The sequence below is a fragment of the Carassius auratus genome, chromosome 34 (genome assembly GCF_003368295.1).
Source record: "Carassius auratus strain Wakin chromosome 34, ASM336829v1, whole genome shotgun sequence".
In the NCBI taxonomy this organism is placed as follows: Eukaryota; Metazoa; Chordata; class Actinopteri; order Cypriniformes; family Cyprinidae; genus Carassius; species Carassius auratus.
Genome location: NC_039276.1, coordinates 25,254,106 through 25,278,828, shown reverse-complemented (window position 1 = coordinate 25,278,828; position 24,723 = coordinate 25,254,106). Strand labels below are relative to the sequence as shown.

General features: G+C 37.6%; 1 protein-coding gene across 2 annotated transcripts; it reads left to right on the top strand.

Moving 5' to 3' along the window:
* Positions 1-1,758: 1,758 nt before the first annotated feature.
* On the top strand, positions 1,759-23,751 carry LOC113053618 (tubulin polyglutamylase TTLL4-like). Of its 2 annotated transcripts, XM_026218782.1 has the most exons (19): positions 1,759-1,872; positions 6,956-8,356; positions 8,733-8,803; positions 8,967-9,021; positions 10,975-11,093; positions 11,246-11,356; positions 13,265-13,341; positions 13,514-13,708; positions 13,787-13,869; positions 13,949-14,077; positions 14,177-14,299; positions 14,449-14,547; positions 14,654-14,788; positions 15,210-15,347; positions 17,080-17,176; positions 19,561-19,771; positions 19,854-19,924; positions 23,028-23,077; positions 23,168-23,751. In XM_026218782.1, the coding sequence occupies exons 2-19, from the start codon at positions 7,035-7,037 to the stop codon at positions 23,343-23,345; spliced, it is 3,264 nt and encodes a 1,087-aa protein (XP_026074567.1). In that variant the 5' UTR covers positions 1,759-1,872; positions 6,956-7,034; the 3' UTR covers positions 23,346-23,751. The 2 variants fall into 2 exon arrangements, with proteins under 2 accessions (XP_026074567.1, XP_026074568.1); XM_026218783.1 differs by lacking the exons at positions 1,759-1,872; positions 6,956-8,356 and having other exon boundaries at positions 8,764-8,876.
* The last annotated feature ends 972 nt before the right edge of the window (positions 23,752-24,723 follow it).

Genomic DNA, 24,723 nt, shown 5'->3' with positions numbered 1-24,723 from the left:
AGTTTTGGTAGGTATATATACAGTATGTGTATATATAGTATATGTATGTATATATGTATGTTTTGTTTGTTTGTTCTTTGATGTAGTAAATGGAACATCAGATTTGACCTGCATAATTTCTAGACTTTATGTTTTAGTTCCTGACTCAAAAGCTAAATCATAATAAAACAGATATGCATACCTGTTTTTTTTTTTGTTTTTTTTTACTGCAACTATGGCCTAGTTAGTAGGTGTGAATTTTCTTTCCATGGTAATGTAACCACAACTTCAGTTCTGCACATGTAATCCTATCCAGTGTCATGCCAGTCTAGGGCTCATTGAAGAAAAGATCTGATAGAGCCACCTTTCACCTGAGAATCTTACATGACAGTACAACATTGTGATTTCATGAAGGTCGCTGAAATGGTAAAGCCTCATTAATTCAGCCTAAAATGTATTGCACAGCTTAATGTAAAGCCACAAGGATATATGTTTAACAGAGTGTGTGTTCTCTAGCAACTGTGTTTGCTTTGTTCGCTCTGTGTGTTTGTGTGTGTGTGTGTGTGTGTGTGTGTGTGTGTGTGTCTATCTAAGGGCAAGGCATCATGGTGACCTGCTGACAGTTTGAATTGCAGGTGGTTTGTCACAATGCATATTTAATTTTAAGTGCATGTGAGATGGTGATACTAGGTTACTTCATTCTGTAAAGGAGTTTTCAATAACTCGAGAGGATATTGGATAAGTTTAGTCAGTTGGCTCAAGCTTTACAACAGAAAACTTCCCTTGGACCCTTTGTTCTTTTTGGTGATTTTTATTTATGTTTAGTATATCCTTAAAAACTTAAAATCATAAAAGATGTGAATTTGTAAAAGGTATGTTCAATTGCTTTTTTCATGTCTGTCAGGTGTCACACTGTTCTTGTTGTTTCTTTGCTTGTTTGTTTTTTAGAGTTTTATTTTTGGTCAGACCTTCAAAATGTTTATTATGTTCTGTCGATCTATATATATATATATATATATATATATATATATATATATATATATATATATATATATATATATATATATATATATATATATATATATATGTATATATATGTGTATGTATGTATTTTGTATATATGTATGTAGGGAAGACCAGAAATGGTTGTCACAAGAGAGAATAGAACTATAAGGTTTTGAGAATTGTATCAATATAGTTTGCTATAGTTGTTGTAAATGTTATTTTAAATATTATAAACCTTATAGTTTATTACCTACAATATTTGATAACCAAAACCATGAAAAGACCTTAATGCATGCGTCTACATAAAATTGAATTAAAAAATAAACCTCTGAGAAGTATTAACTATAGCAATTAAAAATAAAAACAAATAGCCTCGGCCTTCCCTATAAATACATTGTGTATCAGTTTATGCATTTACAATTACAAAATAAGAACGTCGTTAATGTCCTCATCTAACTTTTATTGGAAATATCTATTACGGTTCAGACCAGTGTTATTTTAGTAGGCCTATCATTTTACACTAGTATTTCTTAATATTTTTATTTAATTTTTTACATATTTTCAGTTTTCATTATAATTTTAGTTTTAGTAATTTTTTTATTAGTTTTTTTATTATATCAATAGTTCTATATAGCTTTAGTTTTAATTAAAATGTTTAGTTTTATTTTTGTAAGTTAAAGTGTTTTATGTAATGTTATGTAATATTTATATCAGCAATTATTATTGTTATTATTTTTCAGTTACAGTAAGCGATTTTCAATAATTAGTGCAGCAGCAGTAATTCAGACAGTGTGGTGTCAGTCAGGCAGCAGCTCAGGCAGCACGAGGAAAAAACACGAGGCGGGATTCTCGCGCGCCAGACTCAGGCTAGTCTGTCATCCCGAGCCGGTAAGATGTGTTTTATCACTCACTGAAACAGACAGAAGTCTTTGTGTAGTAATAAACGTTAGTGATAAACGAAAAGTGTTCGTCCTGTACACGAAGACGCTGGTGGTGTTTAGCGTGAGAAAGTGTTGTTAATCCTTCTATGCGGAGAGTGTAGTGTGGTAAGCTAACAGGCTAACGGTTAGCCTCGTTTTGGCCGCTTCTCAAGATCTAGTGCGCTGCCTACGTAGGCAGTATTTAACGCGGCTATGGTTTCCAGAAACACCGTCTAGCTAGGCAGCTGACTGGGTTGTGTGTCGCAGCCTGTATGTCTCCTGTTAAGCTCCGTTCATGTGTGTAGTCTTGAGGAAAGCCCAAATATTGATTAATCTTCACAACAGCCTGGTGTTAGTGTATAGGTTTAGCTGATCTCATGGCGCTCAAACCAATGAATCTAAAAAGATCAAGCCTTTGATCTAACACTTTGTTTGAGTGTCTGAAAATCTGATGAGCTGCCTATACAGGGAATATTTTGGGATTCATAAGTGCCACAATCCCAAGTGCTCTTTTAGTTCGTTGTCATACTAAACATAGTATTAAAGGGTTAGTTCACCCAAAAATCAAAATTATGTCATTAATAACCAGTAAGACCTCCGTTCATCTTTGGAACACCGTTTTAAGATATTTTAGATTTAGTCTGAGAGCTCTCAGTGCCTCCATAGAAACTGTGTGCAGGGTACTTTCCATGTCCAGAAAGGTAATAAAAACATCATCAAAGTAGTCCATGTGACATCAGAGGGTCGGTTAGAATTTTTTTTATCATCGAAAATAAATTTTGGGTCTAAAAATAGCAAAAACTATAACTTAATCAGCATTGTCTTCTCTTCCGTGTCTGTTGTGAGATTTCAAAACACTGCAGTTTGTGATATCTGGTTTGTGAAAAAAATCATTCGATGTAACCGGATCTTTTTGAACCAGTTCACCAAATCGAACTGAATCGTTTGAAATGGTTCGCTTAATGATTTAAGCTGTTAACTCTTTTTAATATGGCTGACACTCCCTCTGAGTTAAAGCTGCAGTAGGTAACTTTTGTAGATCTATATTTTTACATATTTGTTAAACCTGTCATTATGTCCTGACAGTATAATATGAGACAGATAATCTGGGAAAAAAATCAAGCTCCTCTGGCTCCTCCCAGTGGTCCTATTGCCATTTGCAGAAACGCCATCGCTCCCGGTAAAAAATAACCAATCAGAGCTGCGGTCCGTAACTTTGTTTGTGTTCAAAATGTAGAAAAATGTATATAATCAGCGAGTACACCATGAATCCATTTTCCAAACCGTGTTTTTGACTTGTCCTGAATCACTAGGGTGCACCTATAATACGTGTTTATATTCAGACTATTTTAGATTGCTTCGGGGTACCGCGGCGGAGTAACCCAGTACCTTTGTGATTCTTCATAGACATAAACAGAGAGAAGTAGTTCCGGCTATGATGTTCTTCCGCAAGACGCAAGCAGTTCTGTTTATTAACCGCTAGAGCATCAAATGTTACCTACCGCAGCTTTAAAACAAACCAATATCCCGGAGTAATTCATTTACTCAAACAGTATACTGACTGAACTGCTGTGAAGAGAGAACTGAAGATGAACACCGAGCTGAGCCAGATAACGAATGAAAGATCTCGGCTCTGTTTTCATCTTCAGTTCTCTCTTCACAGCAGTTCAGTCAGTGTACTGACAGTGAACATTTAATTTAACCAAAAAAAATGTCAGAGTGATTGACAGAGATGCAGTATAAACATTGTGTGTGGTTTTCTGTTTAACAATGACCCAGATCATGAACTTGAATTTAATTTCCTACTGTATTGAAGATAATAGAAGAGGCACATTGATCTGGTAGTCACGGGTCTTTCATGCCGAGAACTCCGTTCATGTGTTTGCATAATGATGCATTTAAAAGTTAATGACCAACATATCATTATAAAAGCTCACAATGTTGTTGCAGATGAAATATAATGTGGATAGCATCAAATTAATATTTTTCATCAGGTTAGACATTGATTTATCACCCCAATACCTTTCTCTACCTGTCTGTCGGTTGCGTATATCTGCCATGTTTGTATTTTTACACTTTATTTGTTTGTTGTTTGTAGCTTGAACAGTCATATTTGGCATATAATGAAAGAAAGATTTCTAAAGTCAACAAATTGTACTAATAGACCTACCAAACTCTGCGTAAAAACTAAATAATAATGACGCCAGCTTTCTAAAGTCATTTTTACAGCCCTCTAATTTGGCTCCAAATATCAGGTGAAAATAATTTTGTCAAGTCATTTTTGACCCCCCTCTAGAAAATAGTGAATTACTCATTAAATACAGATCTGTGACATTTAATATTTTGGCTTTAATCACTATATTTGTTGTCTTTCTTATGGAAATAATATTGACAATATCAAATATTGGAGCTGGAGACCTCTGGTTGATTTGACATGGAATCACCCTTCTGTTGATGCTTCATGTTTCATCACATTTAGTTATTAATTACATCAGTTTTGTATATGATGATAGCCTATATGTCCAATTACAGTGAAAAATTATTTTAAAATGGCCAGATTTCACAAAAAGTAGTTGAATTTTATTGTTAGCTTTTTAACATTTCTGTCATAGTTATATGAATGTTAGCTACTTACATTTCACGCTAAAGTAATGTGCTGTAATGACGGTTATGACGTGAGTCAAATGTGACGGTTCATAACATAACCGTCGGGGGAGGGGGGGGGGGTTGGTCCAAGTCAATTGGTTGTTCTTGGAGATAGCGGGTTAACTCCGTGTCAGCGCGCGCTCTGATCGGTAAAGGGGCAGAGATTTCAGACCTCCATTTATTAAGGAGATCTGTCACAAAACTCATCATCCGCGCCAACGTTTTTTGATCAAATTTCAAAACCGCACCCGCCCGCCATCCGCTGATTGTTTTGGGGTCTATGGCGATGCAATGCTTTGCTGATGCGAGCCGCAAAAAAAAAAAAGCCATTGCCATTTGCCCATTAGCTCCGCCCACTACCGGAGAAACTGGTACTATGTCTTCTGCTTGTTCGAAAATGAATATGAATAATTCTAAATTAAATCCATTATTTTGACAGGAGAAGACAACAAAGAATAGTTTACATATAAGGTGTTGTTTAAGCGTGGTAAGACTCTCGCTCTCTCTCTCTCTTTGCATGTGTGAGAAACAGCGCTATCAGTAAAGTGACGGTGAGTCGTGTGCCTTCACAAAGAGTTTACAGAGTGTCAAATACAGGTGCGCTGTGTGTCCATTGAGATGAGCTGAAAAGTTCAGATCGCTTGATGGAGAGAGAACTCTGAAGCTCAGATGCTGAAATTAATGCAAGCGTCATGCGCTTCAGTCTATGTAGTAAACAAACCTGCACGTCTCTGCCATTCATTAATTCACACAGAGACACGCAGAACACGGATTTATATTTTAAACAACTTTTGCGGCTTAACATTTACAGATACTGGTCCATATGGAGATTTGATTTGATTATTTTATGCTAACTTTGGCAAATTCCATGACTGTCCATATTAAAATGCAAGTTTCATTTTCATGACTGGATTTCGAGATTCCGTCCTTGTTTTTTGCTTCATGGAAATCATAGAGCAAATTTCAAAGCCGCACCCGCCCGCCATCCACTGCTTGTTTTGCGGTCTATGGCGATGCAATGCTTTGCTGATACGAACCGCAAAAAAAAAGCCATTGTCTGTTCTAGAAAGGATGCAGCAAAGATATTTAATGCTAAAGTATGAGGCATAGGCCTACGCCAGGCCCGTCGTCAAGGGGGGGCATTGGGGGGCAATGACTTTTTGTGCCCCCCTAAACGTAACGCACAGAACAATTAACCAAACTTGCATTACTGTGCATTCACACCGCCGGCGTCGAGAGCATCAAAGTGGCCGGAAGTCATTAATTTTCAATGTAAACCAGCGGCGAGGAACGGCGCGGTGCGACTTGGCCTTTGAGAGCGTCGAGCAGAGTTTAAATCAAGGCAACTTTATGGTAATGAGCTATGACGCGGTTGGGCAGGAACCAATCGGAACGTAGAAGTCAACCGCTTGAGAGGATTCCAGAGGACGCAGCGATCTCAGAATAAATTTTTGGCGGTTTTGGAAATGTTAAGAGACAATAAACAGAGACGTTGAGATCAAACGGTGAAGTATTTTATTTGAATAATTGAACAAAACAAGACTATTGTGGTCTATTTTAGTTATAGCCTAATATGGGTTTATGTTATGGTCTGTCTCAGATCATTAAAAAAAGTGTGCCCCCCTATGAAAATTAAATGCCCCCCCATTTGGTTTGTTCTGGCGACGGCCCTGGCCTACGCTGAGTTTCATTTACGATGAGATGTGCTCTAGGTCACAGTGCAGTGCAAGCGGCGCGCTGGTGCTTCCATGTCACGGTTATCATTGTCAGCTTTACTTGCTTTTTATTTATTAAAATACATGCAATTGGTTGATGAAACATTTATTAAAATTAAGATAAAATTTGTACAAAACTAAATTCGTTTTTAAGAAAGGTTTTCTACAAAGCAAAATTTTATGAAGTGGTAAATATCATGTCTGACGATTTACAAAACTTCATTAAGTGGTAAAACCATGTCTCCCGATATATTGCGCATCTTATGATCCTATCTAAAAAATGAAAATAATTTTTGATAAAAAATGTTGGTAAAAAATATTTTAATGACACGGTTTTGGCGGTTATAGAGTTCTAATGACGGTGTTCAACTATAACCGTCGGTCTCACGGTTATATACGAACCGTCACACCCCTAGCTGTAATTCATGATTGGCCTCTGGGAACTGTAAGCCCGCTTTATTGGATTTCATTGGCCATCTTAATTTTGACAATGACAATCACTGTTAGACCAGTGAGGAAGACCAAATCTAACTTTTTAAACGGTGTGTAATGGATCCCAGCAAAGCAGCATCAAGAATACCAGATGTTTGGCCATATTCGATTATTAAATGATGGTGATCGCAAAATTGTATTAAAATGCTACAGTGAGCATTTCATAAACTGCTGTTATTATTTCTCTGTGTTTTACAGTTGTAGCCCCTCCTATCCTTCGGTTCCTCACTTATGTGTTTGCCTGAGCCCATACCAGGGGGGTGTGAGATGGCAATTAATGGCCTCCAGTGGAGCTGAAGACAAAAGGAATGGGGCATCACGGTCAGCCCTCGTCATCCAAGCCAAGTCTGCAGTAGTACATTCACCCAATGCACGAGGCTCCTTCAACATTGGAAGAAAGAGACTGCAGAGCAGTGTGGGTGATTCAGTGCCTCATCCAAATGTGAAAGTTCTGTATGATAAGCCCTACTCTGTCTCAGGGATCCCCACACAACGTGCCTGTCCTCACGTGCCTACCATAACAGTCAGCCGCATACAGAGCACAAGTGCAAGTTCTTTGAATGGTGCTAGTAATGGTTTAAGGACACATAGTGTTTTATCTAAGAGCTTGCCACATATTAACGCTGCTTCCGCTGCATGCCATAGCTACCGTCAATCCCACTGGAACCTTGATTCATTTCGGTTCAAGTCAGGGCTGTTAGGAAAGAGGGCCTTTTCTCCTCAGCTGTCTGTCTGTCCTGCCTCTCCCTCTCCACCCAAGTCGTCTTCTCAAAGAGTCATAATTGAGAAAAGCATGCCTACTAATCAGTCTTTGCCTTGGACAAGCAACAAGCTCAGGGAGAACAGCATTGGAGTTGTGCGGCCCCCAAATGCCAAAATGCCCTCATACTCTAAACAAGAGACTGGTGATCTGTACAGTCCTGCCAATTTCGTATCTGGCTCCAATGGAACACGTTCTCGAGGCCTCAAAGCAGATGCAACAAAACCTCTCCAACCGAGTGTGCCTTCGACAGATATATGCACGGATGTGCTTTTGAACCGCAGCATGGTGGCCAAGGATATGAGGCAGTTTGAGAAGATTGTAGCGGAAGACACCAGATCAATTGAGCTGGACTGCTGTGTGGGACACGGTGTTGGTGAAGCTCCTCAGAGAGTGACAAATATCAACTCCGAGGCAGAGTTCACTGCCACCGTTGTGCAAAAACTCACTCCCAAAAATGTACATGCAAGACACCGTACACTCAACGGTCTGAGCAGCATAAAGCATCTTACAGGTAGTACTGTATCCCTCTGCCTTATTAATGGAGATAAGGAGTCTTGTTTTGCACCTATGGAAACCAACAGTGCCCTCAGTTTTGATATAACTGATGAGAAGTGCCCCTCTGCTGTTCTGTGTGATGGTAAGACGCAGGGAGGTGATTGTGCCATTCCAGAGGCGACTGGCCACAATATGGCCTCTCCTCAGTCGCCGTCTGTTTACACCGTGACAAACCAGATATCTGCCATTCAGCTCACAAAAGAGGAATGCTGTCAGGCCTCGCAGGTGGACACAAGCCCCATGACACTTGAAGAGGAGGAGGATCGTCATGAGATTCAGAGGTGTGCACATTTACTCAATTGTTTTTTAATGTATACTTCTGCTCAAAAGTTTGGGGTCAATTATAATTGTCTTTATTATCAGTTTTGATCAATTTAATGGGGTCATTTCTGAATAAGAGTGTTCATTTCTTTCAACAAATCTTTCAGACTTCTAACTGGTACGCAGTACTGTATGTCTGTAAATAACTTGCTTTTCTTAGTCAGATTAGTGAATCAGATCATTCAGATTGGTTTGAATCATAAAGAAACTCAAACTAAATATTTGTTTGCATTTTGGACACAACTTCAAAGCTCCCATATATTGTGTATATTATCTTACTGTAAAAGTTACATGTCTGAGTTCAGTTCTCAAGTTTTATTGTACTTCATTCTTCAGACAGGGCATGCTGCTAGACGGTGATGAGGAGGAGCTTCCTGATAAGCTGGAGAATGACTTCAGTGATGATGGTAACAGAACTGCTTCTTTGTGTTGCTTTAACCTCAGCATACATGAACCAGTGTAGCCAGAACCCTTTTATCAGTAGGTATTTGTATAAAGTAAAAAAAAAAAAAAATTCATAGTCTGACTATTTGTAACCAAAATCTAATATTCCTTTTTTTTCTTCATCAGATGTCTCCGATGATTGTGATGACTCCTCAACAACATCCATGACAGCTTTGTCCAAGTAATTAGACTTTTTATATTTGAGAAATGTAGTACTTTAGGATGAATTTCACTGTTTTACGGAAATCCACCTGTAAAATGAAGTCAGGAATTAGTCACTAATTAGTTAAACTTAAGCAAGGTTTAAATCACAAGTCTTGGTGGGGTCTCTTTTGGCGAGCTACAAGGGTTACTTCTTAAATGCAAGTATTTATTTTTAGAACCGTCATTTGTACTGGTTTATCATTGAAAGAAAGAAATCTTACAGCTGATTGGATGAGCAAATTATTGAAAGGCCTCATATTTCCTTTCACTGGAAATGGATACTTCTTGTTTATCTTACTCTTTGTATCCCATAAAATGTATGTACTCTCTCCCTGAGCATTCACTTGTCTCTTCTACCTCAATGTCTTTCAAAACATGCTGACCTTGACTGCAGAAAGAAAGGTGCTTTTTTGTTGTTGTTTTGTCCACACACCCCTATATATTTTTCTCATGCTCACCAAGGCTGCATTTATTTGATCAAAAAATACAGTAAAGAGCAATATTTATAAATATTATTAAAAAAAAAAAGTTTGAGTTTTTTTTTTTTCTTCTATCATTTACAGATATTTTGGTAATGCATTTCTGTGATGAAACGCTCAATTCTCAGCAGCCATTACTGCAGTCTTCAGGGTCGCATGATCCTTCCAAAGTCCTTCTTGTTTGGCATACATGTCTTTTGTTGAAAACAGTTTTGCTGGTTAATTTTATTTATTTATTTATTTCAGGATTATATGAATGGAAAAAAAATCTTTTGATACATTTTTGCCCTTTCTGAGTTACAAAAAATAAAATAAAAAATCATACACTGTAATATAAACTTCTGGGGTCAGTAACAGTAAAGTTGATTGTTTTAACTCAAAAGATAACATTTTCAAAACATTCCCTATACACATTTTTCCCACAGTTCAGCTATTGTATTTAGCAAATCCCCATTTTTATCTTTTTGCTGATTCAAAGATCTCTTTCTCTTAGCTAATCCTGGCTTTGTGCTGGTTGCTGGTGATCTACTTTTGACGCAGAGATTTAGAGTGCAAACTAAGGCTGACAATGAAGGCTAGATTACAGTGGAAGAGGGTCTTATGCATGTTTCTCTTCTAGTCACCTGACTTTGCCATGGTGATGACCGACACACAGAGGAAGACCTGACGGTTTCTTGTTTGTTCTAGTGGTTGCTGTCAGAGAAAAGCTTTAAAGCCAGAAGCCTGTAGAAAGGTCCCACAATTGTTCTTGTGTGATAGAAGTAGAACTATCCCTCTATTACAGGAAAATGAGTAGTGAATTGTAACCGGTCTGTGGAGGCATTGTCATGAAGTGACGTCCAGCTAATGGGTTTGTTTGTAGTAGGTGTTTTCTGGTTTCAAAGTAAAGGGCCATGTAGAGTGTAACTTCACACTCACTGCAGTTCAGTGTGATTTACTGTTTTGAATCAACCTCAGCGTTTCTAAATGACTGTCACGTGAGTTATTTTGTTTTACTGTATCCTTGCACTGATTAAGTTGACAACTTTAAATGTAAATATACATTTTTTTCTTATCAAGTTTCTTATTGAATTCTCTATCTGAATTGGTTTATTTGTATATGAGGAAGCTGGCTGTTGACCGTATAAGAATCTTTATAAGAGTATTTTGCCTAAATTATAAAAAAATGGAATTTGGTGATTCTTGCTAATTTTGTTATCTTATTTCACTTAAGGTACTTTGTCAGATAGAGTTGCAATTTTCTGTGATGATTTTCTTTTTTTTTTAATTTGGCAATTCTGTGTGTTTAACAGTGCTGAGAAAACTGCACTATAACTGGCAGCAAATTAGCCCAAAAGTTGAACTTACAACAAGTGTTAAGGTGTTCAAAAATTGTCGTACTCCGTAACCAGTGCTTCTTAATATGTTCTGAGATTCTGTGTTGGCCTACTAATATTTGTCGTGTCTTTCAGTGTCGAGGAGCCCGTTAGTCCTGATGTGGAGGGGGATCTGGTGGAGAAACCCGCACTTATCCCCAGTCTCTTCCCCCACATGCCCTCCACGCTGTACTTCAGCACTGCCAGTGAAAGAGGTTGGCATACACACAAAAACGCTGACTTTACAGGGTTCTTGATTATCAATGTGATACTCATTATGAACAGATCGTTAATTACACATTTTTCTCTTTTAAATAACAGCCTTGTGTTTTCAAGACTGTTGTAAAATGTTTTCCTCTTTTCAAAGTTGAGTTGTTGCCTGCTGAACAGAGGAAGCTGCTCAAATGGAAAATAACTACAGTCACCCCCAATGTTGTGAAAAACACCATCTCCAGATCACACTTCAAAGCCACCAAAAGTGAGTCAACGACTTCCTTTTTGTTTTTAGTGATGCTGAAAAAAGTTACCAACAGTTTTATTTTTTTTATTTTTTTTGCATTGCACTAAGGCTGGAATGCACCAACTTTCTTTTTAACCCCTTTGCGGTCAAAGATCATCAATGGCCCCAGATTTTTATTTCACTTTCACAGCACGTTAAACATCACACTCTTACTTGATCTGGAGAAACTGTGCATCAGTTGAACTCTAGCTTTGATATTTGACCAATGTTTTGATAAAACATTGTTGCAGTGACACTTATTTAGTACATTTTGTGAACATATGTTGATTATGTATCTACTTAGAAAGACTTTTAATTTTGGTTATGTCATTTGTGTGAAAAAAAATGGGGGGGTGACAAGTAAGGGGTTAAAACCCTAGACATCATACACTGGCCGACTTTGTTAATGGTTAGAGAAAGACTGGGGATTCTATACAAGATTGCACACTACCAAACTTTAAAATCCCTCCAAATGCAAACACACAAAAATATCCTCTTCATTGCTAGGCGATATGACAAATGAGAACCGATATGCGTTTTAAAATCATTGCAAAATATCACGTTTAATATCTTCCTGTTGGATGGAATCTTAGTCTGAAGGTTTTAATTTTAATTTTTATTTTTGGTAGAGTGTTCACCATCATACATTAGGCTTTTGTCTCTCAAGTCTATCAACTCTTGCCCCGTTTCCACCGCAGGAACTTTACCCAGGAACTAGGGACTTTGGCCTGGTACTCGGTGTGTTTCCACCGCAGGAACCAGGAACTAAATAAAGTACCGGGTAAAAAAAATGCCCCTCAGAAAGTCCCTGCTGGCTAGGTGGTACTTTTTTAAAGTTCCGGGAGCTTTCGGGGTCGGGACTTGGGCGCTAAACATCCTGATTGGTTGAATTCACGCAGCATTGGTTGAGTCCAACCACCATTTATTCGGATCAACATTTTCAAAATATTACTGTTATTGTGTCATGAAATGTAATTTTACAAGTATTTCAGGCGAGAATGTAGTTGTTTTATAACTCAAATCTGTGGTTTATTTATAAAGACAGCGACTATTTTCGCCGATCTCTGAGACGGTCAACTCCACGTGATCAGCAGGAGCTTAGTGATCATCTATCTGCCAAGAAGCAGCCTCACCTCGGATAGACCTTCTGATGTGTGCCGCTGGCTCTGATGTCTATTTAATGGTTAAATATAAAATATAATTCAGCTGCGGGGTAAATCTAACAGGTTTTCTTTGGTCTGTATTCAATTTATCTATATGTTAGAATGAAAATAAAAAAGGCGAATCTATATAATATTTTGTTTCATTGTAATGGCTGTATATATACACATATCCCTGAACAAAGTACATTTCTGCAGCTGTTCTTATGTTAAAATGAAAACGAAAGGAGGCAGTGGTATTTGATATCCGATTTCATTTTATTGTAAATATACAGAGAGGAAAATTGCAGTAGCCATGGTCAGCTGACTGAAGTTATCAAGTACACTGTTGTTTTCAGATTTACCGGACTTGCTCGTCGCGGACATCACACTCCTGAGACGAATGCACAAAGTCTGACCTACTGAGGAGGATGCACATCCAAAATCAGCGTACTTTGTATTGAGAAACGCACGCAGACCTACGTCACCAGTCTATTTGCCTAATCTTCCCAGTACTTTTAGCAACAGGTCTGGGGCGGGGGGGGAGTTCCTGGGAAAAAAAGTTCCTGGTACGAATGTTCCGGGTAATTTCGGTGGAAACGCGGCATCTGACTGCCAAGAGTTGCAGACTTTCTCTGACTTTGTTTACACGTCCAGACTGCAATTAGGGGCAAAAATATGTTCCTGAGTCATGTCACGTATTCCAGCTTTTAGTATGCAGTTTATCATGTGTTGGTCTTTTCACTAGAGAGTCATGATTGGCTTGGCTGTTGGGGTCACCATATGAAGTCTCCAGGGTTCAAGGCCATTAGAGAGTTTCAGAAGGTAAGATTGGGATTCAAAAGTTGAGGTGTTTTGACATCTATGTATTACCATTTTGTAATAAAAATCCATCAAGTTTGTTTCTCATATTTAATGACCTGGTGTTAGACATTAAATGATCTGTCAAGTTGAGTCATCTGCTAAGTATTAACAAGAATGCATTTCTGTTTGGCAGCTGAACCACTTTCCAGGCTCCTTTCAGATCGGCCGGAAGGACAGACTTTGGAGGAACCTGTCCAAGATGCAGGCACACTTTGGCAAAAGAGAGTTTGGCTTCTTTCCACGCTCCTTCATTCTCCCACAGGACATCAAGCTGCTTAGGAAGGCCTGGGAGGATGGGGGCAGCAAGCAAAAATGGATCGTCAAACCGGTACGTTACATTACTAGAGTTGTTGTGAAATTGCTCTCTGACATTCGTCACTGACATGCTGCCATTTCTCACTTTTAGCCTGCATCTGCTCGTGGAATTGGCATTCAGGTCATTCACAAGTGGAGCCAAATGCCACGCAAGAGACCACTCCTCGTGCAGAAGTTAGTTGCAAGACCTTGGAACATACTGATTCCTAATTAAGACATGTTTATGATCTCAATGTGATGTATATTACTGCAGGTATCTTCACAAGCCCTACCTCATCAGTGGGAATAAGTTTGATCTACGGATCTATGTGTATGTGACCTCTTATGACCCACTTCGAGTTTACATCTTTAATGATGGACTAGTACGTTTTGCAAGCTGCAAGTAAGTATAGGTCATTTAACAAAAAGTGTTTTACAAAATGTGCAAATCTTAGGACCTTGCTCATTTAAATTGGTATTTTCTGATTGTTCTTCAACACAGATACTCTCCTTCAATGAAGACCCTCAACAACAAGTTTATGCACCTTACAAACTACAGTGTAAATAAGAAGAACTCGGAATATCAGAGTAACAGCGATGATAAGGCTTGTCAGGGCCATAAATGGTAAGAATAAAGACATATTACACTTGGTCCTTCACTGCTAAGATATGAGGTTTTGTGATTAATCAGCAGGCAACTCATGGCCTAAAAATATTAGAACTGACTTCAGAAGCGTTATACAGTCTAATGATTGCAGTTTTATTTGAATGCAGGGCTTTGAAGGCACTGTGGCAGTACTTGGGTTCTCAAGGTATCAACACCACTCTCATTTGGGAGAAGATCAAAGATATGGTCATCAAAACCATCATCGCGTAAGTGTCCTGCAGTCTTTTGTATTGTAGACACTTCTTGTGTATGTGTACACATTCACGTTCCTCTGAACTGAACCTGAATAAATTATCTCTGTTCCCATGGCAGGTCCGACCCATATGTGAACTCGCTGGTGAAGATGCATGTACGCTCTGCCTACAGCTGTCATGAGCTTTTTGGCTTTGATATCATGCTGGATGAGAATCTGAAGCCGTGGGTGCTGGAGGTGAACATCTCGCCAAGGTACAGCACACAGGAACTCCTGCAGCTTAAGCTGTTTAGAATTAACAGTAGTCAGGCGACTTTGTCCAACTACCCTTACTGAACAAATCATCACACTAACATAATATTAACAGTAATATTATATAGTCACTTAGACAACCAGAGGAATGTTTATTCGTCCCAAAAAGGAAGGTGACTCTAATACATTAGTTTACACTAATAAGTTGTCAAGTAGTGTCATTAGTACTGCTTTTTAGTAAGTCCCCAGGAATATCAGTTACCTATAAGCTCAAGATATAGTTTCTATAAAATGTTATTTATTATTATATATTATTTTTCATAATTGAATCTTTTTAAGCTGTTGTGTTCTACTGAATCCTGCCATGCCCTGTACCAAATATCATTCACATTGTTTCCTCTTCCTCTCTCTGACTCTCTCTAGCCTCCATTCTAACACACCGCTGGACGTCAGCATCAAGGGTCAGATGATACGGGATCTGCTGAACCTTGCTGGCTTTGTGTTGCCATTGAGCGAAGACATTGCACCATCCAATTCGAGTTCCAGCAGCGCCACCAACAGGTCAGTTCTGATATTACATTGTATTTCAAAATTTGTGTACACTTAAATTGTGAAGTGTGAGGTTGGTAAGATTTTTTTATTTAAAGGGGATGAAATGCTATTTCATGCATACTGGGTTTTTTACACTGTTAAAGAGTTGGATTCCCATGCTAAACATGGAAAAAGTTTCAAAAATTAAGTTGTACGTTTGAAGGAGTATTTTTGTTCCAAAAAAACCTCTTCCGGTTTGTCACAAGTTTCGGAAAGTTTTTTGGAGTATGGCTCTGTGTGACGTTAGATGGAGCGGAATTTCCTTATATGGGTCCTGAGGGCACGTTTGCCGGAAGAGCGCGCGCTCCTGTATAGCAGAGCAGAGAGAGGCTGTGCACAGACAATCACTGATCAGAGCGAGAGCGTCGCGAAATGTCACAAAAGGAGTGTGTTTTTGGTTGCCAGGGCAAGACAACCCTGCACAGATTACCAAAGAAAAAACAGCATTAAGGGACCAGTGGATGGAGTTTATTTTTACAGAGCATCAACGGAGTTGTGCAAGTGTTTGTGTTTGTTCCCTGCATTTCTAAAATGCTTGTTTTACAAACAAAGCCCAGTTTGACGACGGATTTGCTTATAGTTTATTTCTTAAGGATGATGCAATCCCAACGAAAAAGGGTCATGATTGTGAGTTGGAACCACAGGCGGTGAGTAAAACTGCTTCAAATATCTCTGCCTCCTTGTTAGTGCGTCCGCCTCCCATCGGAGACCTGGGTTCGAGCCCCGCTCGGAGCAAGTCGTTGCTGCTGCTGCTCTCGTTCAGTTTCAGCCTTCACAGCTGTCACAGCTTCCAAACGCTCTCAACGCAAAAGCCTACTGGCGCTCGTGATTCTTTAGCTCCGCCCACACGTCACGCCTCCAGCCGGTCGTGTTTTTCCGGGAAAAATCGGTACAGACTATCTTTCTCTTATGAATATAATAAAACTAAATAATTTTTGGAGTTATGAAGGATGCAGTACTACTCTATAGGTACTCAAGATTAACAGGATATTGAGTGAAAACGAGCATTTCACCCCCCCTTTAATTTTTTTTATTTTTGTCATATGCATTAAATGGCAGTAAAGACTTTAATAATGTTTAAACTATTTGTTTCAAATAAATGCTGTTTTTTTAAACTTAGTGGTCACATGATGCAATTTCAAGTTTTCCTTTCACTTTGTAGTTTTAATAGCTGTTGTGCATAGATAAGATCCCTAAAGTTGCAAAGACTAAGGCCTGAAACCCAAAAAGACATTCTTTATAAAAGTAAAGTATAAAAAGTATAAAAACATGGACGTAGTGTCCGTAAAATCACCCATAGGTTACCTAAGAGTATTTTTGAAGCCAAAAGTAAGTGGAGCCTGCCGTCCCCATCTTGGCAGTGCGTCACCGCACGTAACTCCCGATAAATGGGCAAAAAGGCGGGAGCTGGTTGCTGAAGCCACGCCCACCTAGCTCGACAGCCGTGAAAGCAGCAGCAATCTACCTGTCAGTCAAGTGGCCACGCCCTAAATTAAGAATAAGCACAATATCGAATTTGGATCGGTCACCTCTAATGTTTACGTGGCATGAACATAAGAGAATTCTTTCAACATGGTTTAAAGAAATTTACCCAGCTCCAAACATTTGAAATGCCAATGTAAAAGTACATCATAAATATGTTACCTGTTATTTTTTAATTATATCTGTATGCCTCTAATTGAAGTTCTACTCTTTTGTTCAGTTTATGTGGAGTGGTACGAGAGAGATGGCGATCTGACATTTCAACTGATGAGAAAGTAAAGAGAGCCTTTTATCTGAGCCAGCGCTTTGGAGACCAGGTATTCAAACACACCCCTTTGTCATATGTGACCCATGCTGGCAAAATGAGTCGGAATGCACATGCGCTAACTACGAGCTACAGGCAAAACAAGTGAAAAATGTAAATGTTGGAAGATTTTTAAGTTTTTCACAAATATTTTCAATAAGCCCTCCTCTAGTGATCCCAATTCTCCACATAGCAATTATTGTTATTGTCTTTATTTGTATGTTTTCTGAGTGGTCTATATTCTTTGTTTTAAAAAGTTACATGTTACGTCTTGGTTCGGGTTTTGAGAGGAACATGCAGAATGAGAAAATAAAGTGTGGGATGTTGATGTTGATGTTGAAAGAGTTATTAAGAGCAATAAGCCAAGAAAGAATCTTACACGTGCTGACTGACATATCTGAACGGGTGCACAAAGACACCTCTCAGCCAGCACACGATCCTGATGTACACATACACACAGAATTATAGTATTTCAAAATATCGGTCCTGACGAGTATTCACACAAACATTTGTTAAATCTTAATTGAACGTTTTCTTTTCTGTTGGGGAAAAACATCTGAGGTTTAACATTAAATTATATCTGTGCATTACAGTAGGTCTTAATGTATAGGCTTAATGTATAGGCCTCTCATTAAAGGGTTTATGAACTGAAAAATCTAAATTCCCTTGATCTTTTGACATGTAAAAAGTGGTTGTACTATTAAAAAAAATCTAAGTTTCAGAACTCAAACTTTCTAGTTAGTCTAAAAACGGCTTGTATTAAAATCAGTCTGCCAAAACGACAAGTTGTGAAATATGCCACTTTGACGTAAAAGAGTGGTTAAACAGTGCCTCTGCAGAAGATCAACACCTGCTTCTACATCACTGCCTGTTTAGCCCCTCCCACTGATTCACACACATAGTGAATAAATAACGAGAGAGGTAAACTAAGGTCTACGCAGAAAAAAAAATGATAAAGATGCTCCGAAGGCAGAAAGATGCTGTTTAGTGCCAAGTTGTGGAAAAACACAAGAAGGTTGCTTTCCTTCTGATCCCAAAATTAGGAAAGAGTGGATGAACACATTTTTAATGAAGATCCAGACCGTTTCGGTAAGAACTTGGTCATTTGTTCACTTAATTTTAACGCTGTTTTGTTTACAAACAAGGCACAATTGGACACAGGATTTTTAAAAAGATTAAAACTAAGAGACGATGCTGAGTGTGATATATCAGATTCAACAATACTGTCACACCACACAAGTGTGTGTAACTGTTATTACGTGGTCACTATTGCTTTGTCTGTAATTGCAGATCATTTGATATGAACTGAAAATGTATGCGTTTTTACTTAAATCACAGCAGAATTCATCTATGAAGTCTACGGAGTCAATTCTACAATATTCAGTCTACAAGTCTACAATCAACTAAAACATATTCAAACAGTGTTCTGATGAGGGGGGTCAAAACAGGACAGAAAATAGCCTAATACTGCTAAATTATGATGGTTTCTATATGATTTTTATTTATTCATTTTTTACATTATAAGTGAACCTCAGAGAACAGTACAAAATGATGAAAAAATGCAGTTCATGACCCCTGTTATGTTAATCAAACATTAAAAGAGAGAGGGGATCACTCAGTGCTCTCGGTTGAACTTCTTTATTTGTTAATAATACACTAAAGGCAATGAATAGTTTTTGGCATTTGATAATTAGTTTTTCTTGAAAAATTCTGTTTATTCTGTTCGCGTATCGTAAAATGAAGAAAGCATTTTTAAATAATTCTTTCTTTGTCATATTTGTTATACTGATTATTTGCATCTTTATTCTTAACATATACATAAAATGAAATAACAAAAATATATTGATTTATATAGTAATTATTATTAAGAAAGGATTTGGAGGAACGGATGCATCAAGAATCATTTTATAGTCTATTCGTTACCCTCTGAAATGTAATCGTGAGGCAGGTGAAGATTCACACCTCTTGTCACAGTAAAATCATCTGTGATTCGTCAAAACACCCCACCTGGAGCATTTTGGTATCACAGAAGAAAAAAAAACATATTTTTCCAATAGATTGGTGTATGCTGTATTTGGTGATATTTCCAGAGATTTTAAGGTATGGATGCTAGGTGATTTTTGTTTTGGAAACTTCAGAAAACTGTTTCTCAAAATTGACTTTGCTGACTATCGACGTCAAACAGGTGTAGCTTAGTCTTTTTTTTTTTTGTTTTTTTTTTTGTCCGATTCCAACAAATCATTCATCACTTTGAAGGTTTTTTTTTTTTTTTTTTTTTTTTTATACCAGAGAATGGAAATAACAATAACTCATTGTCCAAGTTGTTAGTTACTGATAATAGTATTGACTGCATTTCCCCAGTTCCACAAATATTTGAAACATGATTTTTGTGTGCAGGATTTCTGTGCCACAATTCTGGATGTGCTGACACCTGATGATGTGCATGTGCTGGCAGAAACCGAGGATGAGTTAAGTCGTAAAGGAGATTTTGAGCGAGTTTTTCCCTCTCATGCTTCCTCCCGTTACCTCCGTTTCTTTGAGCAACCACGCTACCTCAACATCCTCCTAAACCAATGGGAACAGAAATACTGGCTGAACAGGAGCCAAGGTGTGTGTTTGCACTGTGCTAAAGCCTGTAACTCTGACCTGGTTTGTGTAGCTGTCCATTTTGACTCTTTCCATACTTTTAGGTATCAATCTACTGAGGGATTTGTGTGAGAAGAGGGTGCACCTGGGGAACCTGGCAGATTCTGTTCATCACGTAAGTACTTATGAGAATGCCACTCTACCACAGTAGCTGCTTTTATAGTAGCTTGATGTATGTGGATCTCCGTTTTTCTATTCATTACTTGAAATAAAATAAATGTTACATGAAATATTGAACAAACATTAGTTGCCAAGATAAAATTTCTCTCTTTCACTTAGTGTTACTTGATGTTAAAACAGAATAAAAATGATTAAAAACTACATGGATATATATAAAAATAAAAATGGAAAAAGCACAACTAAAATTATATATATATATATATATATATATATATATATATATATATATATATATATATATATATATATATATATATATATATATATATATATATATAGTAACTAGTGAGCGTGCACACAAAAAGTCTCCTAGAAGTCACACTTTCCATTCAGTTAACAGATCCATACGAATAATTAATGAAATAATATTAAAAAAAATTATGCATTTAGCAGACACTTTTATCCAAAGCGACTTTCAGTCCATTCAGGCTATAAATTTCTACCTATCGTGTTCCCGGGGAATCGAAACCCCAACCTCGATCATAACTTAAAAGTTATCATCTTAACCTTTAACTCCATACTGAAGTCCCAGATAGCCAGACAATGAAAATATAAATAAAAAAAAAAATATATAAAAATTATTTGTGTTTGGGATGCTGTGAGCATGGAGACTGTAGTGTACACCGTATTGGAAACGTTTAGCTTAAATTATTAATATGAATAAACAGTGCTCATAAACGGCTTCTGTGGTCGTATTCTCAAGTGAAGCGAGTTGAGGCTTGGACCTGGAAACAACGCTTCTTATGTCATCACTAAACAACCGAATTGGATCCGTGCATTCGGTCTTAAAGGGGCAGCAGCAGTCTATAAATAACTGGTTTTCCAGTAGTGGCATTTGCTGTCAGAGAGTGACACTTGCGTCTCATAAAGGTAAAATGGTACCATTCTGTTTTTACTTCAATTTTTTAATTAAACAATCCAAATAACATGTATTTAGCATCTTTTTTTGGCTAGTAATTCAAATGGTTTCCTCGGATTTAAAATAGAGCACAGAGAAATTTTATGTTTAAATTGAGATATTTTAGTTGTATTTTGTTTTAATTTGATTTGGTATTTGTTTTAAAATTCCAAGTTAGTTTGCTGTTATCTGTATTGTGAATTTTAGTGCATCATAAGTTTGAATCATTACATCCAGATATACTACTAGTTTTTGCTGATCATGCTGATTTGTCCACAGTAAAGGTCAGTCAATATCTTTTTTTTTTTTTCTCGGGCTAGTTAAATTCATTTTGCCTGCCCAAAGGGCTACCAGGGATTTTGAAATTTTGCAAGCCCTGAGGTGTGTTTCCCAAAAGCATCGTCAATAACGACATTGCTTGTGACCGTGGAAAAGAGCCATGTTAATATATAGCTTAATTATAGCTTCTCTATAGAGAGTATTATCATAACTTCAAGTTGTGTCCATTCATTGAACAAATCTATAACCTGGACAACTGGGCCAGTTGTTTTAGCTACTTTTATTATGTGTTTGGTGTGTCTGGATTTGTTTTGAAGCGTGGAATGCAGCATGAAAACGCAACGGAATTCCATTCATTGTATTCAAATTGAATTTCTATTGATCGGAAGATTTAAATGACATAATTGTTTTTGTTGTTCATAGAAATTCTGTTCAAAATTGGTTTTGTTAAAAATTAAAAGCAAAGAAAACAGATCTTATGGCAGGTTAATGTCGGAAAGCATAAAAACAAGACATCAAGTTAATATGTTCCTTTGTGTTACAAAGCTTAAGTATTTCAAAGTGTTCTAAAGTATTTAGATTAGGTTGCTAAATTTGAGTAATCTAACAAAATTATTTTGTAATCTGTAGTAAAATACATTTTAAAAGTAACCTTCCCAGCCCTGTTCTCTCCTGAGAGAAATGGGGCGGAAAAGGCAGACATTTTAAGGCATTTTTACAGTAATAATAAACATCACAATAGGAATAGTTATTAATCACAGTAGTAATAATTAAAAATATTTTGTAACCTAACAGTTCAATATAATGATACCTGACATTAAAGGGTACATAACATACACAGTTTCACCTAATCTCATGTTAATCTTGAGTGCCGTTAGAGTAACACTGTATCCTTCATATATCCAGAAAGTCTTTTAGTTTTATCATATTTATTAAAGAAAAATACAGCTTTCCGATTCTCTCCAGAAAAAGCCGAGCTCCTGGAGGCGTGCCGTGAGCGAAGCTATAATGCTGTGGTTTCGTGTTGTTTTCATTAACATATATTCACTTATGTGCTGATTTCCAACAAAATACAGAAATCTGATGCAATTGTACTTGCATGAATGGGGTCTTTTATCACAGAGACCGCTCCATGTTTTAATAGCAAACAATGTGCAAATCCAGCGACGACTTGGGCCTTGTTTATAAAACATTCTTTACACAAATGACCAGAACACACAAACGCACTTGATACACTCCGTTGCTGCCCCAGAAAAACAAACTGCATCCACTGTTCATGTAACGCTGGGTTTTTGGGGAAGCTGAACACTGTAAACTTTCCCTCACATCCAAAAATGCACTTATTTGGAGGCACTCTCGAACAAATCCTATGGAGCAATGCCGATGATTTTGAAGGGTGTTGATGTGCACGGTCTTGCTCTCCTCTGGTCAATGTGTCCGCGGGTGCGCTTTTCAAAAGAAATGCTCATATAAGGACTTCCGTTCTCGTCTACATCATTAGATCCACGATCGGAAAAAAAAACAGCCGAAACTTGTACCAGCCCAGAAGTAAGATTTTTGGCACAGAAATTCTCTCATTCATTCTTCTAAATTATTTTGTAATACTTTGGCCATGTTTAGCATGAGAATCCATCTCTTTAACACTTTGAACAACTCTGAATACACAAAACACCATTGTACCCCACTTTTAAAAAAATACACACATGGATCTTTCCCAGTGATCTCTGTGGGATGGATGGATGGATGGATAGATGCTGTAAATTCATTGATTGATGTCCATTGATTGTGTGAAGGTTGTTGAAGATAATTTTATGATTTTATTGTTAGTTTATTTTCTTTATGCTTGTGCTTCTATTCATAGTGGTCTTCCAAGTCGTATCATGGGCACAGATCTCAGATGACTAGCTCTGGGTATGTGTACACACCTTCACCCATCTCACATGTTCTTTTGTACAACTTGCATCTAACTTGCTTCATGTCGCTCTGTCTGTTTTTCCTCAGTGTGCTGGTCAGTCAGAGGTCTGATGCCGAGGATGAGGACTCGTCTGATCGTGAGGTTCAGTCAGTCACTATGAGTCTTCCAGACATGAGTTTACTGAGCACCATTAGCCTGAGCCCCAGTCCCACCTCCAGCTCCAGCCTGGCCAGTGACAGCATGCCTTCTCACGATGACCCTTGAGCTCCACCCCAGAAACCCTGGACATTCAGAGCTTCCAAACTGTGTGCATAGCTCCTAGAGTTCTGCTTTTGGAGGGAGATGAGACTGAAAAACAGACTTAATGAAATAACTGGCCAAATGGATGAGTGTTAACTGCCGTATTTTGAATAAGTATTTTGTTGCTGGAACGCACATACAGGTGTAAATACACAGTGCATGTGGGTGGCAGGAGGAATAAGCACTTCCTGTTTGGGGTTTTGATTTTGTTTCCATATGAGCCTATAGATACTTCTGGTTTGTTTACATCACAGGTCTGTGCATAGTACAGACATCTGTTGGGCTGATTATTTTAGACGTGGGATGAAATGTGAAGTTTGGAAAAGAGATACTATTGTAAAAATAAAAATCACTGTCATATGTCTTTTAATCATATGTCTTTTTGCATGCCCTGCTGAAGGGAGACAACATGCTCAGGTTATGGTTTTTAAAATTAATATTGATATTTGAAATGTGACCATTTTATTCTTTCACAACCTTTTTTATTAGCTCTTCAAAAGTGAGTTGAATAGTAAGAGTTGATCTCTGGATCTTAATCACACTTGTGATTGGGGTTATTTTGAGGATATCAACTGTTTTATGCAACAACTACTTGGCTGACTGGTATTTCAACCACATGGATAGTTTGCAGAAATAACGTCTCATGGGACAGATTGCCTTAAGTGTAGTTACTTTTGAGCACTGACAGTGTGTTTACTTCTGTAATCAGTTATATTTTTGCAAGTGCTCTTAGCAAACACAAACCATGTACATCAGTTGTTCTCAACCAGGGGTCACTCTGGGGGCTTAAGCAAACTTTCAAGATGACATAAGATGAATTCATTTTAAAATAAGACAAAACAAGCTATAAAATATGCAAAAGATATTCATTATTTCAATTCACCCCTCAACAACTTATTTTTTATTTATTTTTTTTCCTCCTATCTTTTAAGAACCAGGGTTCCCACAGTCCTGGATAAAATAAATGAGGCAGTTTTAATGGAGTTAAAAGTATTATTTCTAGACCTTGAAATGTCCATTGAATTCATATTCAGCTCTTAGAAACAATTTTTTTTTTTGGTGACTATTTTAAAAAGATTTAAAAAAAACTTTTTGGTTGTTTGTTTTTAATATTGATGAGTGTAAAAAAAAAAAATCCAAACTGTGTGTTCACTGTACCCAGCTACACTTAAACCTATTATAATGATTTATTTTTTATAGCCGTCGGGAGAGATTTCATGGACAATTTGCCCATCCGTGTCTCATCATACCTTTCTTTTTCCCATGTGCTATGAAACACATTCATCTGTGAAGAGAAGCACAACCAACACAATGTTCTTCTGCAAGGTTTTTTTTTTTTTTT